Source organism: Rana temporaria, chromosome 4 (assembly GCF_905171775.1).
Source record: "Rana temporaria chromosome 4, aRanTem1.1, whole genome shotgun sequence".
NCBI classification, from domain to species: Eukaryota; Metazoa; Chordata; class Amphibia; order Anura; family Ranidae; genus Rana; species Rana temporaria.
In genome coordinates, this window is record NC_053492.1 from 71,862,957 (window position 1) to 71,879,852 (window position 16,896).

At 40.8% G+C, this 16,896-nt stretch overlaps 1 protein-coding gene across 3 annotated transcripts in view; it reads left to right on the forward strand.

Moving 5' to 3' along the window:
• Positions 1-15,644, forward strand: part of PUM2 (pumilio RNA binding family member 2) — an 88,343-nt gene extending 72,699 nt beyond the window's left edge. For all 3 annotated transcript variants that reach the window (XM_040348540.1, XM_040348542.1, XM_040348541.1), the window contains 8 exons: positions 753-1,020; positions 2,798-2,927; positions 4,465-4,593; positions 5,574-5,711; positions 6,969-7,094; positions 8,423-8,544; positions 9,597-9,789; positions 10,705-15,644. In XM_040348540.1, the coding sequence (XP_040204474.1) occupies positions 753-1,020; positions 2,798-2,927; positions 4,465-4,593; positions 5,574-5,711; positions 6,969-7,094; positions 8,423-8,544; positions 9,597-9,789; positions 10,705-10,836 (1,238 nt within the window). In that variant the 3' untranslated portion in view covers positions 10,837-15,644. The remainder of the gene's footprint in view (positions 1-752; positions 1,021-2,797; positions 2,928-4,464; positions 4,594-5,573; positions 5,712-6,968; positions 7,095-8,422; positions 8,545-9,596; positions 9,790-10,704) is intronic.
• The last annotated feature ends 1,252 nt before the right edge of the window (positions 15,645-16,896 follow it).

Sequence of the window (16,896 nt, forward strand, 5' to 3'; positions counted from 1 at the left end):
TTCAGTACTTTGAAAGGATGCAGAGAAGAAAGGACTGAAGAGGCCAGTGACTTCACTGGGTTATATGTCAGGGATTTACAACCACTTTTAATGTACTGTGAGCTGTATATATAGTAATTATTAGCAGGGCGACCCTGAGATCAGAAGGCTATTTTAAGGGTAGCTCTGTGTTGGTTCAAAGGGGCTGGTATAGAGTGTAGTTCTACTAGAAGAACAATTACAAGGTAACCATTCCCTGCAACTCATAGCGGAACATGGGCTATGCTAAACTACGGTAAAAAAAGCAATGAAGCCCACCTCCAGTATCATATTTGGTGTGTGCATAATGCATTTCCAGAAAGCAGAAACCCTTACTGCACACATGTTGAAAATTGATTTATATGCTTCAGTATAGGCACTCCTATGGCCTGTGACAAAAAAAGCTCTGCATGCCCTGCGAAGAGTAGATTGAAGCACAACACTGACACATCCTATTCGGAATCGTGCAGTGAGACCAAGTGGCACATGCTGGAGCGATGACTTGGGTATCAAGTCTATAATTTAGAAGAGATATATACCAAGTTGTGTTTAGTTTCATACTAAAGGTTCTTTTTAAAGGTCTATATAGTAGTGTTTATCAGCTATTCATTTACTGAATGCTTAGGACATCATGGATTTCTACGGAAGATTGCTTTTGACACATTTTATCCTTTTGCTATTAATAATCAGAGTTCTACATGTGCAAACTAATGAAATATTGTTTACTCTTTCAGGCGGGCTGACCAATGGCAGTGGGCGCTATATATCTGCTGCCCCTGGAGCCGAGGCCAAGTACCGCAGTGCTGCTAGCACATCTAGCTTCTTCAGCTCCAGCAGCCAACTTTTTCCACCCTCCCGTCTGCGATACAGCCGATCTGACATCATGCCCTCTGGGCGCAGCAGACTGCTGGAAGATTTCCGCAACAACCGCTTCCCCAATTTACAGCTCAGGGATCTGATTGGGCATATTGTTGAGTTTTCCCAAGACCAGCATGGCTCCAGGTGGGTTTATATATGTGCCATCTACAGCAAGATTAGACAAGTTCCTAGTGAAGACATTAATATAAACATAGGGGGAGGTAATGCACTCACCGCATTTTAAAAGGGACAAGATCCCTGGTCAACACACACACACACTCTCACACTAAAACCTTGGTTTGAGAGTGTTTTGCAAGACGAGCTAAAAAATGTAATACATTTTGCCTTTATACAAGCGATGTCTTGATATAAGAGTAGCGTCATGTCACAACTGAGTATATATAAAAAAAAAAGAGGAGCCTCTAATATGATTACATTTAATGAAGATACATTTAGCAACTTATTGCTACACTTAGAGGTGCCTCTCTTCTCTTTTATACCCTGTTAGAAAATGCTTTGATATACAAGTGCTTTGGATTACAAGCATGTTTCTGGAACGAATTATGCTCGCAATCCAAGATTTTAGTGTGTGTGTGTGTGTGTGTGTGTGTGTATATATCTATATCTCTCTATCAGTTGTGGACCTTGGACTTGCTACACAGGTTCCTGCTCACAGAATTTAATTGTCAGCAAAAGGAGCCAATGGCTGTTTCTATATAGTTAGAATAAAATTGTGTGTATTATCTACACTAAAACACTTTGTACAGGGACAATAATGATCCTTGCTGATTCACATCATAGAATATATTAATAGTGGTTAATATTAATAGTACACATATATGTTGGCATATATTAATTTTGATAATGATTAATATGGTTGTAATTCTCCATTTTGTCAAAATTTAAGCAAAAATAGCATCTTGAGCGTTGTGTAATAAACAACATTTGGGGTAAACAACTTGAAGGGGACATTGTGCCCTATGTTTGCCATTGATATGAGTTGTGTCCATTATAACCATATATAAGTGACGCTCTGATATCCGTCGTAACAGCATACACTGGGCAGCCCGGTGTGTGTGCTCTCCATAATTACGACAAATAAACTTAATTTGGGACTTTATTTACTTTTAAAGGTAATTTCACAGATTTCCTGTAAAATAAGGACCTTGAGATATAAAAAAAAAATTGTTTCTGTGCCATTGGTCTACCAAAGCAATATTTGAACTTTTGCTAGGAACTTGCATATATATATATATATATATATATATATATATATATATATATATATATATATATATATATATATATATATATACACAAATACATTTTAATATTATAAAAGTAGAGGAGAAGAAAATGACGCACGATATTTGTGCAGCTGACGTCACAGATGTCGGTCCAGGTTCCGCGTCATCGTGACAGTCTGGATCTGCCAGGTGCCTGGACTGATGCCCAGCTCAGCCTCTCGGCAAGCCACTCCAATGAGTGAGGAGGGGGCAGAGCAGAGGGCTGTGACAGTCTGCATCTCTCTGTTTGGGGAACTCCCTTAAATTCCCTTTTTAATCTTTGCTTTAAGATCCTTGAAAGGTAATATTCTTAGGAGGTCAAGGTAATTGGCAGGTCAGAACCATTTTTTTCCCTGTGACAGTGGAATACAGTGAAGTCAGAGAATGGCTGTGTATTGAAAACAATGCATTGATTCACTTTGCTGTTTCCACTACTTGCCGCCTTCTCAAAGACCAGAAGTAATTTATCTTCTGGCCCTTCTGCCTCTTGCTGAAGGATCATCAGGCTTATCTCTGTTAATGGTGTCTGTGGTTGGACTGTAAAATCCATGAGTTAGAAGTGGATGCCAGATGTAGCAGAGATGTTTGAGCGCACACACATACCATATTCCTAACCTTTTTTATTTGGCCTCCAGGTTCATCCAGCAGAAACTGGAACGGGCCACTCCAGCAGAACGCCAGGTAGTGTTTGGAGAAATCCTCCAGGCCGCCTATCAGCTGATGACTGATGTCTTTGGAAATTATGTCATTCAAAAGTTTTTTGAGGTAAGCCATTTTCCAAATGTTTTTAAAGCATTGTGATTGTGTTATTTTTGTATTCCTTTGAGTACCATTTAGAACTGTTTTGGTAAACATGTTTTCACATGGCCGGTTGTGGAAACCACCTTCCTGAGCCCAGTAAGCTTCAAACTAAAGTTACATCCAGACAAGGAGGCTGCTTGGAGTATCAAGTTTCTGCTTTTTAAAAAGGAATACTTCAGTAAAGCCAGCCATAGTCCATGCTTAACCGGCCAAGATTTTAACCACGTATGGGAAGATTGAATGTGCTGATCGTGCAACCAGCCTTACTGATTTTACATGTGATTATTGCTAGCGGCTATTATAGCTGCCAACACTGATCACTGTGTTCTCCCGGCGGGAACGGCTTCCCTTGCCAGGAGAACACCTTGGCTGCGCAGAAGGGATTCCCCCATAAACGCTGAAATTTCAAAAAGGAACACAAGGGTTCGCCAGCTAAGTGCAGCATCACATGGTTTATTATGATTAAAAAGCCAAATGCAAACTCGCAAAAATATGAGATCAAAGACCTTCTCTGCAGCCAGATTTATAGTTTGAGTTTGCATTTGGCTTTTTAATCGTAATAAACCCATTGATGCTGCACTAAGCTGGTGCCCCCTTGGTTTCTTTTTGTAATTTCAGAGATTCGTTCCCATCGCCGGTGGAGCCTACTAAAGTACAACACCCTTCCTTTGGGATTTTTAAGAACAGTTTTTGAACTACTTATGATACAAAGGTGTATCGCCACATTTATCTAGGGCAGGGGTCTCCAAACTTTCTAAACAGGGGGCCAGTTTACTGTCTCTCGGACTTTGGGGGGGCCGGACTGTGGCCATTTTGAGTAGAAAAGGTCCCAACGTCAGTGGGAATAAACAATGTGCCGTCTTTGATGTCCGTGAGAAGAATTGTGCTCCATCATTGGTGTCATTGGGCCCTGATTGTTGGTGTCATTGGGAGGAATTGTGGACCATTGTTGGTGTCATTGGGTGAGATTGTGCTCCTTTGTTGGTGGAAGGAGTTGTGCCCCATCCTTGATGTCAGTTAGAGGAACTGTGCCTCATTGTTGGTATCGGGAGGATGACACAGTGCCCCAAGGGCCTGATAAAAGCAAACAAAGGGCCACATCTGGTCCCCGGGCCGCAGTTTGGAGACCACTGATCTAGGGGGGGGAGGGTAGAGGCTAACTTATGTGGCTGGTGAATTAGAATTTGTCTGCACCACAATTTAATTTGTTTCCCCATCAACGCTGACTGTGTTGATGAGAGAATTGAGTGATTTTCTTTCCTGCAAGAAAAACTCTGTCTATGGGTGAAATTGCAATAGTAAAGCCAAAGTTTTTGGATAGAGTGGGGGAAGGCTTAAAAACTACTTTTGAGGTTTTCATGGTGTCTAGGGGTTGATTGCTGCTCTGAATGTTTTACAACAAAAAGTGAATCTATTTTGTGTCTGGACTGCTCTCCTTTGCGCATAGTTTGAAAGTTAAGCATGCTTAAGTCAAATCGAGTATTCTCAACTTTTCTTTCAGTTTGGCAGCATGGATCAGAAGTTGGCACTGGCAACACGAATACGCGGACATGTACTTCCCCTGGCTTTACAGATGTACGGCTGCCGTGTTATTCAGAAAGCACTGGAATCCATATCTCCGGATCAGCAGGTATGTTTTTCACCTTTACCATTAAAATTGGCAACCTTTATCGAACACACAATTTTGCCTGTGAACAAACTTTAGGACAACTAAGGGACAATCAAGAGGTTAACTGTGTTCCCTGGGTGTATTCTAACTTTGTGGGGGATGGGCTTACTGGGACAACAGAGATCGCTGTTCCTGATCACTAGGAACAGAAGATTTGCATTGTCCCCTGTCTGCCTTTTTACCATGAACACGGGTAGCCGGCAGACATAGTCTGCTGGACCCGCTGTATCTCATGCATGGGCCGCCATACAGGTACGTCTGTTCTGCAGCTGGGCCGCCCTGATGCAATTTGTGGGCGATCCAGAAGTGGTTAAAGAATAACTGCTAAGAGAAGCTCTATGGCTGCTATTGTTGTAATTGGTAGTTGCCGGACTCATGCTGAACTTATAGCTTTAGGTCACTAACACAGATTAAGTTCTCATTTTAATTGCTGCATGCTTGTTATGGGTCAGAATGAATTGGCAGTGACAGCCCTTTACACTTTGCCTAATTAAAGGACGTCTGTACAGAGAGAAATCAAAGATAAGCACATCGTATCTCATTAGTATGAGGCTAGGTTCACATCATGTTTTCTGCATGGAACATTTGCGCGGACACAGCAGCTCATTCATTTGATTGGGCAGCTGTACCTGTGGAAAATCTCAACAAAAGGTTCCCTGTGCTTTTTCAAACTTGCTGCACTGAAACCGCATGGTGCTTTTGAACCGCACGGTGCTTTTGAACCGCACGGTTTCATGCACTTGAAAACGTCTTCAAAAGAGCAGCTGCTTTTGCCTGTGGGTGCGGGAACACGTGCGATTTTGTCTTGCAACAGTGTGAACCAATGTAAATTATACCCCTAAAAGATGAAGTGTGAAATTGACCAGTATGTGTAACATCATTAAGCTGAATGAAGTCTTGTGTGGGTAATTTTTATTTTATTTGTTTTTTATTTTTTGCAGAGCGAGATGGTGAGGGAGCTGGATGGGCATGTTCTGAAGTGTGTAAAAGATCAGAACGGAAACCATGTGGTACAAAAATGTATCGAATGTGTTCAGCCACAGGCTCTCCAGTTCATCATTGATGCTTTCAAAGGACAGGTGGGTTTGTATAAATGTTGGTGTATAAACTTCCAGTTGGGTTTATAACAATCTATCTTCAAAGTAGGGAGCAAAACCGTTTTGACCCCAGAAATAAGTCATATTAATTTCCTGGATAAACCTCCATATTGCACTATTGCATAGTCAGGTTGAAAAAAGATACAAGTTCAACCATAAAAAAATAAAATATCATACAATCCCATATACCCAATTCTATACACACAGTTGATCCAGAGGAAGGCGAAAAACCCCATCAGAGTATGATCCAATTTGCTACAGCAGGGGAGAAAATTCCTTTCTGATCCCCTGAGAGGCAATCATTTTTTCCCGGATCAGCTCTACCTATAAATGTTGGTACCCAATTCTAGGAGAGAAGACACCCAGCTCACATGTGCTGTTCTTCAACACCTCTGTTGGCAGGCAGTAGTAAAGACAGATCATCCTTGCAGAGACAACCCCTCTTCTGTGCTGCAGGTGAAACTGCTTTTCCGGAAAGGAAAGTTGATCCCCTTGGGTTTTTTTGTACGGTCATAGTGGAGAAATCTTGTAGATGACTGACTGCACTGATCTGATACCTAAAAAGAATAAAATACTAATTTGTATGAAAATCGGACATGCATCACAGCTGACCCCCTTATGAAAATGCTAATTGACTGGCTTTTCAGCAGATTTTCGAACTTTAGTACATTCTGGCAAAAGACAAGACTAGTTGTGAACATGATTTGTATTGTGGTGCGCTGCTTTTCTGGGGAAGGAAAGGTGTAAGGGTATTTTTACCTGTGGTGTTTTCAGACTGCTTAAAAATAAAAGGCCTTAACCCTCGCTCCCCCAGCTGCAGGCGCTCTGCTTTTTCACTGCATTGCTCCGGCTGTGAGTGGGCCTTTGGGGTTCCCCCTTGAAGTGCAGGACTGTTGGTTGCACGTGATGGCATCAGATGCGTAGAGAGACAAAAAAGCTGCTTTTGGAGGAATGGTCAACCGGAGAGGAGGAGCCTGCCGGAGTGAGGGATAAGGTTATAAAAAGTAGTACCCTAGACAAAAATGAGCATTTAACAAGGTGGGAGCCCCACTGCAAGGGTAGCAGTTTAAAGTGCTGCGTTAATGTGAGTGGGCCCTTAAGAGTATTGAATGAAGAAGATACAGATAACTAAGAAATGGCATTTTCAGTAAGCAGTCTTCACTCAAAAGTAAATTGTGATTTCACTGTGGCTTTGGACAGTCTCTGATTTTTATTTTTTGTCCTTTTTGTTTCTATCAGGTGTATGTATTATCCACCCACCCCTATGGCTGCAGAGTAATACAGCGCATACTGGAGCATTGCACTGTGGAACAGACTATGCCTATTCTGGATGAGTTGCATCAAAGCACAGAGCAGCTAGTACAGGTAAAACTTCATTAACCTAAAGGAAGATCCTGGTGCTTTCCATTAATCAATTCCTTTATCTTCAGAGATAAATATTCAAAATGATCAGCATAATTAAAGAAGACCTATACAATGAAGGGTGTGCCCTAAAAAGGCAAGCGTAGAGAAAAGGGCTTTGTCTTCAGTATTTTGTAGGCTCTTTTCAGCAGATTTTTTTGTTTTTTTCTCACTACTGATTTACCATGCCTTGGGGGCTGCCAGTATGAGGCAAGAGCAGGGCTTTGCTTCCTCATGTCAGAATCTGCCCCCATGGGAGTCTCATGCTGACAGCTGAATTGGATTAGGGATACCCCTGTGCGGGAAGCTGTCGCACCTTCCCAGCACAGACATGCCCTGCTCTGAGTACTGGCATACCTCTATACACTACAGATGCACAGAAAGGTGGCTAAAAAATGTGTTTTCACATTTTGCGGATAATGGCTCCAAAACGTATGCGATTTTACCACGATTATACCGTGCTTGTATTAGGTCATGTGACGCAAAAACCACATTAAAAATGTAACAGGTGAATTATGCATCATTTTCAATGGGGGGAGCCTTTTTTTTTATTTATTTATTTTTCTGACCAAAAATGCAGCAAGCAAGATTTTTAACACCACAATAGAAGCACAGGAACCAATGTGAAGACGAAAACAATTTTACAGTGATGCATTTTTCTTGTGCTTTTCTATTTAATGGCAGACAATTCATATTCATTTAAATTTAGGATATAATACAATTTATAATAATATTTTAAAAAAATCTTTTTATTGTATTACATCCTAAATTTAATATTTTTTTTTATTATTATTATTTCAGCTAAGTGCATTTTGAATTTTCAGTTTCTGCACCAAAATTCTCATTCTGTGCACCTCTACAATACACAAACTCAGTGTTGGTTATTTTTGCCACCAGTTTTGTAATCTACGATTTAAGAATCCATCACTGCCCAGAGGCGATTCAGTTCGCATGTGCCGCGCTATATAAGTTTTTCATTCATTCATTCAAGTGGTGGTGGAAAGAACTAACTGAATTTGGCTCATATGTTGGTAATGATGCCAAAACTGGCACAAGTGCTTGCCTGCATGAAGAGCAGGTAGTTCTTAAAGCATTAAAATCACTTTTTCAAGAGCCTTATTGAATTCCTCCATTCATGTTTGATGGATTGAGTCATGTGTGGGTCAGAGGTCACCTGAGACCCTATCTACTGCCTGACCTCACACTCCATCTCCTGTCTTTTTGAGTTGGTTGCACACCAAGTGCAAATTTATGTTTGTTATTTGTTTTTAATGCTTGCTTTCTTTCTACAGGATCAGTATGGTAATTATGTCATTCAGCATGTATTGGAACATGGCCGCACTGAAGACAAGAGCAAGATAGTTTCTGAGATAAGAGGAAAGGTTTTAGCCCTCAGTCAGCACAAATTTGCAAGGTAAATGGTCTTAATGTCTTTTACTTCCCACCTGTAAATATATGTTCTATTGATTTTTGTCTTCATAAACCGTTATTTACTTAACGGCCACATTATCTACGTAGGCTTTTTCTGCTTTGCAAATATGTTTGTTTTTTTTTGGCAGATTTGGAGTTTAGGAAAATTGTGCAAAGGCCCTGTTTTTAAATAAGACCTGCCTCTACACATTCTTTCTTTCTTTCTTTCTTTCTTTCTTTCTTTCTTTCTTTCTTTCTTTCTTCCTTCCTTCCTCTCCCCAACTGTTTGTGCCTTTTTTTTTTTTTTTTTTAAAGGTAAATTTTTATTTTGGTTTGTGCCTTTAAATGGTTACTTGGAAATAAGTGTTCATGTTTCGAGCATGTTTTACCCCCGGTTCACACTTATGTGAACTCTGTATGGATCAGATGCGATCTAAAATGCATAGATTCTCATGTCATCTAAAAAAAAGCATTATTTCCTACGAAGGCCGTTTACATATATGCAGTGCAAATTTGATCTGGGTCAAAAAGGGTCCTGTGTGAGTTTGGTGAGGTGCAAATTTCAGCTCCATAAACTTCTATGGGACCAAAAATGAAATCGCAGTCTAGTGTTCACATGATTTAGATGTGACCACTCCCCTCACAAATGTGCACTAAATGTGCATTAAAATCACACATGGCAAGCAGAAATTGCGCTTTAAATGTGCGAACTGGCACTTAATATGCTTGATGGTTGATTGTCATCCTTTTTCAAACTACGGCCCTCCAGTTGTTCAGGAACTACAATTCCCATCATGCCTAGCCATGTTTGTGAATGTCAGAGTTTTACAATGCCTCATGTGATGTGTAGTTCCGCAACAGCTGTAGTTTGAAGATTCCTGTTCTATAGCATAACATATTTTGTTTTCCATATCAGTCAGATGTCTGCTTTTAGCAATTTTAGTGTGCCTATTGTAATGAAGCTGATCTAAACACACAACTGTGCACAACGGCTGTGTGCATCTGTTCACCAAATCTTCTCTCTTACATGAATCTGTGTCTTCCTTTTCTACTTAGCAATGTTGTAGAGAAGTGCGTCTCCCATTCGTCCCGTACGGAGAGGGCTTTGCTCATCGATGAGGTCTGCTGCCAGAATGACGGTCCTCACAGTGCCTTATACACCATGATGAAGGACCAGTATGCAAACTACGTAGTGCAGAAGATGATTGACATGGCTGAGCCCGGTCAGCGCAAAATCATCATGCATAAGGTAAAGCTCACATGCCTAGATTGTAAAATTAAAAGTGCCCACAGACACAGGAGGGCAAGACTCATGGCTGCACAACAAAGTAGTGCATTCAGCCTAGTGGAATATATGTTTATGGCTGTGGAGAAAAGAGCAGACAAGCTGTTCTAGCTTGGGAGAAGGAATAGTGATTGGACGTGGCTTTCAAACCATTCTTGTTTCCCCTTAAGAGGCTGTCTGCTGGTACCAAAATCTTGACATTTTTATGTCTTCTGATTAAACAGCCAGATTGGAAGACACTTGTGTTTCCAAGACAAGGTTGTTGGACAGTTAGTATTAATTTCTTTCACTTGGCAAGTGGAGGCCAGTGTAGCGATTAGCAGAGGGTGGCGAAGGACACCAAGGTTGATAAAGTGAATAAATCTGACAGACATTCGTGATAGACTGGGGAGAGTTGCAATAGTCAAGGAGGTGTATAACAAGTAAGTGATTAAAGCCAGCCATGGGCGGTTTGGATCTCAGCCCCTAAAAACAATTACTGGCCAAGATTCTAACCATCTATAGGCAGGTTGATTGTACCCAAGTCAATCCATCGATCAACTTGGGTATTACCAGCATGTTGGATTTTCTAGGATGCACTTATTGCCAAGGGCTATAGCAACTCGCAATAATCACCGTTTTCCTGGCTGGGACGGCTTACCGCCCACCACACTACCCTAGGAGAACACAATAGCTCAGTGCAAGGGATCTCCCCCCCCCCCCCCCCATCTGCAATGACTGTTGATGGGGCAATCGAGAAAATCTAATCATCTATGGCCTGCCTTTAGTAGATTTATTCCCGAACATTACTTGTGATTAGTATTGATATTGTATTGCATGGTGTATTTAATGCATTTTACAAACTTATTTTAAGTAATCATAATTTTCTATTCCTCTAAGATTCGACCACACATCACCACACTGCGTAAATATACCTACGGGAAACACATACTGGCCAAGCTGGAGAAGTATTACATGAAGACTAGCACTGACCTGGGGCCGATGGTAGGGCCCTCCAATGGAATGCTGTAGTGGAAGAGGAAGGAAAGAAGAATACAATACCGATATTCATCACACCTCTCAACCTTTACAAGAAGCTATCCAACCTTTCCACTTCGCTTCCTATAAGAAGAGCTGATGTGTATCACACTATTTATTATTTTCCCACTTGAAATCTCACTGTGGCTCCGGGTGTACATTTTGGGCCTGCCTCCAGCTTCAGTGGAAGACTCACCCAACTGCCTGTTAGTTTAAAAAATAATTAAAACCAGGGCCTGTAAATGATGTAATTGTATCAAGCTGTCACATATTTTGTAAATTTTTACCTTGTAAAGTTCCTGTAAAAAGTGGTAGTTTTTAAAAGGGAAAAGTACAGTATTTTAATATGCTGGTTTGCCAGTTGGGTTAGTCTCTCACGAGCATGGAGTATCTGCTTGTAAATAGAGTATGAGTCTTATTTTGTTGCATCTTATTTTATTTTGTTAATTAGCTAATTTACAGGTGATCAAAATACATGGGCACATTTTATAGATAGACTGTGTGCTAGTTTACTGGAGATGGTAGTCTAGTTATGTGAAGGTGATAGAGGCCTGTCAGTCCACTGGGCAGTAGCCGTTTAGGCTAATGCGTGGTTGGACATGGCACTAGTTTGACTAAAGCCATGTTTTATGATGTAATGAAGAAGGAAGGCTGTGAGGAGCTGATCAGTAGGTGGTTTAGAAATTGGTCAGTATCCCCGATTCGCTGTTGGAGGAATCTTCCCTGCTGGCTATCGTACTCAGATAGTTGTAGCACCTGCGGCTGCCTGAATACCCCAACAGTGAGTGCATGGTCAAAAATTTTCCACCCATCTCCTTAGATTTTTAAATCAATTCTTTCATTCTGGGTCACTCACGACTCAAATTTGAGCCTGATTATCGGATATACAAGCTGTGTATGGCCGGTTTAAGGCTAATGTATGGTTAGACGTGGATTGGTGTGACTGCAGCCATGTTATCTGACCTAACTGTCCAAAATACACAAATGATATCTGCAAGACAGCCATTTTGTTACAGGGCGATGAGAGTGCCCAAATGTATGGTAAGGCTTTCCATTACGGTTACTACTGTTGTCAAGATTACTTTTTCGTCCTTTTAGGCAAAGGACACACCGAACTGAAACCTGTGCTTTGCCCAAGGCAAGGCAATACCTCATCCCCAACGCACCTACTTTGCTCCCCAGCCACTTTGTTCAATGCCGGGAGCCAAAGGAAACTGCCATTACTTTGGGTATTCAGAAACGTGCCTGGCAATGTGATAGCATTGTGCCAATAGCCCTGAGTAAGATACGACTTTTAGGATTTGTAGCTTAAATGGGGATTTTGCTTCCAGAGGCAGAACAAGGCAGTGTGGGAGTGAAAGGAAAGTACCTATATGCTGCTGGGGAGAGGGGGATTAGAGTGAACATGTTCTTTGCCCTGAATGGCAAAGAATAGGTTTGCTTTAGATCACGATTTCTTGGGTCAAGATGACTTTTTTTCATTCATCTGCTCTAGATCAGATCACCATCATAGGATTTGAAGCCCAGGAAAAGAGAAAATGGACTTACTGTGTCTCGGGTACACTGTAAAGGCTTATCTTTTTAGAGAGACTTGAGCATGATACACAAGTATCTCCCATAGTTTGTCTACATGAATAAACTAGTATTTTTTTTCTGACAACCTTGTAAGGTGTACGCACCTGCAAATTAATTTTTCTGTTCCACCAGTTGAGTTGGATGAGTTTTTCAGACAGTGATTAATGCGTTTGAAATCTAATGAGCAACACCTCTGTCAGAAAGGAGGTCTGGTGAGCACATCACGGCCCCATCTCAAGGTCATATTCATGATGCAAAGATACAGTTGCTGTTTTTTTTTTTGTTTGTTTGCCGATTTAAGAGGTGCACGATTTCTCGGACATCATTCACATTGTATTACTTGCCCCTGCCTATCATAAACAACACAAACTAACGGCAAGCTTTTGCTGAGATAAAGAGCCTTGACCCTATATGAGTTATGAATCATTCCCATAAAAAGTGTGGGAAGGAAATAAAATCTCTGCCAGCCAGTTAGCAGGAAGGGATTAAATCAACTGCAGAAATCCATGGGAGTTCATTCCACCCAGATTAGGAGGAGTAGCTGCACACATTTCTCTGTGAAGGTGACTAATGCACACGTCCCCTGGTATTTTTGACCCAAACTACTGAAGTCCTAATTGTAGCTTGTTTTTTTTCTATTTTATGTTTAAAATCAGGCTGCATGAATCAATGGTGTTTGTATGTTTTTTCCCCTTGTATTGCTCTTGCCCTATTCCTATATGAATCTCCATGGCCACATGCTTCGATCTGCACCTTTGCACTGTGTGAGAGTAAACCATCCAGATCTCCAGTGGTCCCATGTACCCCTTTTACAATGCCAACAATCCCTGAAAAGATTGGGCAGGGGGACAACTGGAGGGCGTTGACCATTGCTTTCGCCGAGCACAGTGGCTTGCATAGGGATACGGCTGAAATGGTACAATAAAGATGTACAATTGTTTTTCAATTTATGTAGCCTGATCTTAAATCTAAAAATGTAAAGCCTACAACTGGGCATTACAAAATTTCTGGAACTAATCGGGGGATTTCTATGTTCACATCTGAACAGAATGTGTCTAATATGAAGTACTTAACATTTTGTGGAGCTTAGGAAGAAATAAAAGTCCTTTTGGTCTTTGGTTGACTTATGCCATGTGGGTAAAGATGTAGTTTTTTTGTCTGACCCAGTTAAGCCCTCGTTCACATTGAAACAACTTATCATGCGATTTGATGTGACAAGTCACATCCTATTGCTGCCAATTGTACTGTTCAAATTGGTGTGATGCTAACTTTGCAGTGCTGCATCAATTTGAAAAAGTAGTACACGACTTTTGGTGATTTCAGGTGCGACTTGAATAGATGTGTGCAGGAAGATGCACAGATGTCTTCAAAGTCGCACTGACTTGGGGCTTTGAAATCGTGCGATCTCGGATGACTTGTTCATATAATGGCGTGGATATATGCATCTCAGACCCTTTGCACCCCAGATGGGTTATGAGCCCTTGTTATCTACAGTAAGGACAGTAGGTAGTATTTTGCTGATGCCTACAACACCAGTGAATTTTGAACGATTCTAAAGAACGAGGCGATCAATTACATTTTAGTTTTTCGCTCATTTACTACCGTATGGGCAAATGGGATTTAGTGTGCTAATCCTGCTGTTACTTTCCCCCCTATTTTTGTGGATTCCTCTGGTGTGGTTCATTACAACCTCAGGCTGCTATATTAATAAATTCTCAAACTAGCAAATAAAAACTCAAAATGAAATTGTAACCTGTCTGTAGACAACTCCATTTTTGTTTCTCTAGCACATAGTTGAGCACTGACAATGAATGCTTTCCTCTGCAGTGGTAGTAAAGTCGATGTATCGTTATGTATTTTTATTTTCCCTTGCATATAGCAGTGTGTGACTTTTCTTTCTGTTTTTTTTTATTAGTCGCTAAGTTTTTTTTGTTTTTTAATTTGCGGTCATTAGCCAAAACACGTAGTTTTAGTTAAAAAAAAAAAAAAATTAAATTCCTATGGTAGCTTAACATTTACGCATGACAAAACCGCTGATAAAAAATATATATAAATATATAAATATATATATACATATAAATATATTCGAACTGCTTTACGTTTGTAATTTTCTCTGTTTATATAAGTATATGCTTTGTATTGTACAAGTGTAACTAATGAGTAGTTGACCGTTTACAGTTTCATTGTTTACTACAAGCCTTGCTCATTTTGTAGTTGATTGTACAGGTGTACATTTGTAAACCTTTTGGCTGTACATGTCACTGTGTCACCTCCCCACTGTCCGGGGAGGGGCAAAAAATAATAATTTCAGTGTACATTTGGGTCTCTTCTATATTGCCCTGGCATATAGTGTTGTATAATGTAAATTTCTTTTCTCTGAATCAAGTTTTTTTTTTTTTTTTTTTTTTTTTTTTTTTTAACCGGTCTTTATACAGCTTCATAAAATATAAATATATAAATACCAGCTATCCTATTTATCTACCGGTGGAAAATTTGTTCTTGTTTATACATCATGGCTCTAACGTGTTATTAGAATGCAGTACGTTGTGCATAGTAACAATAAAACGATTGACTGGGGAAATTACACGTTCAGGGCGGCCGTAATGAAATTGACCTTATATAGCCAGTGTAGATTGAGGTCTTGTAAAAATCGGTGGGTGGCCATAGATTATTATAATTTTTTTTTAAGCGTAGCTGATCAAAAAAAAAAAAAAATGTCCCCATGCACACAAGCGAGGTGGAAAGAGGAATCCCCCACCACTAAGACATTGTATTTTCGCAGTGGGACTCTACCACTGTCAGATTATGACCGCCATACACTTCAGAAGGCTGCCGTCTTTTTATATGAAGTAAATAAAAATTAGATTTGCTCCAAATTCCATTGTGACTTTTTAAAAAATGACCTTGACCTACACTGTTACTGAATATTTCAATTTTTTTTATGACCACCCTGTATGTGTATGTACCCCCCATAGTAATGTCTTGTAAGTGAACAAGCCAGTGATTTGCGTTTTGTATAGGAAAGTACTGTATTATTTTTTTTGTCTCCTGCTTGAAAAACCAAGAGAACGTGTAAATTATTGTCAATTTTGGTGAACATACAGCATTGTAACAATAACCTATAGATGATGTACATTTACAAGCGGCCTTATGTACATTTCCCAAGGATCTTTTTAAAGGCAGAATTGTGACCACATGTGTATAATTAAAACACTTTTTAATCCTTTCGTCTGTAGTAGCTTTCTTGGGTAATGCCTTGGTATTGAGGAGCAGCTGAGGTCACTGGTGTGCAGGCACAAAAAGTGATGGGCAGTTGTGGCCCACTGGAGTCTACTATGGTCTAACACCAGCACTCTCGATGCCCGTTGTACAAAACAACCCTCCCTGCCCAGAGTACACAACAAACTGCAGCACACTCCATGCCTGGTGTACACAACAAACCTCCCTGCTCGGAGTACACAACAAACTGCAGCACACTCCATGCCTGGTGTTCACAACAAACCTCCCTGCCCGGAGTACACAACAAACTGCAGCACACTCCATACCTGGTGTTCACAACAAACTGCCGCACCCTGATGTGGCATTGATGCATGCAACCAGAAAAATCGATTTCCGGGTGATGTCGTCACGTCACTTCGACCCCCCGATCGCTCCACAAAGAGGACCTGTCACAACCTATTACTGTCACAAGGGATGTTTACATCCCTTGTGACAGCAATTTATTTATTTTTTAAATGACACAATGAAAAAAAAAAAAAATTTTTTTTTTAATGTGCCCCTGTCCCCACGAGCTTGCAAAGAAAACGCATACACAAGTCACGCCCGCATATGTAAACTGTGTTCAAATCACACGTGAGGTATCAGCGCGATCGAGAGAAATAATGCTAGCACTAGCCCTCCCCTGTAACTCTAACCTGGTAAAAGTTATTTTGTTTTTATTCTTTTAAAGCGTCGCCTATGGAGATTTTTAGGTACCGTAGTTTGACGCAATTCCACGAGTGTGCGCAAAAAGACACTCACAATCCAGCAATCCCTTCATTCCCCCCCCCCCCTCCCCCACCTGTCCACGGCGCTGGCAATACTACTGTGGGCATCAGGCTGTGGCAGCTTCACAGCCGGGTGTGCATGTCTCACTGCGCTGTCCTGCATAGCCGGACAATCTTCTGGGACCTGTGATGTGTCCCAGAATATTGCAGGGAGGAAGGGCAGCCCAAGCGGAAGTGGAAGTTTGTCAGTAATTGTGATGAATCGAATTGTTGACCAGTGAAGATGTGCACCTCTAATGCCCAGTGTTCACAACAAACTGCAGCACACTCCATGCCCGGTGTACACAACAAACTAAAGCACACTGTATGTCCAGTGTACCCAAAGCTATGTTACCATTTTAATTTAACCCTGTGCTATCCACTTACTGTATAGGAGTCTATTGTGCACTCACTTTAAATTAACTTCTTTTACTAAATGCTTTTCCGACGCTGC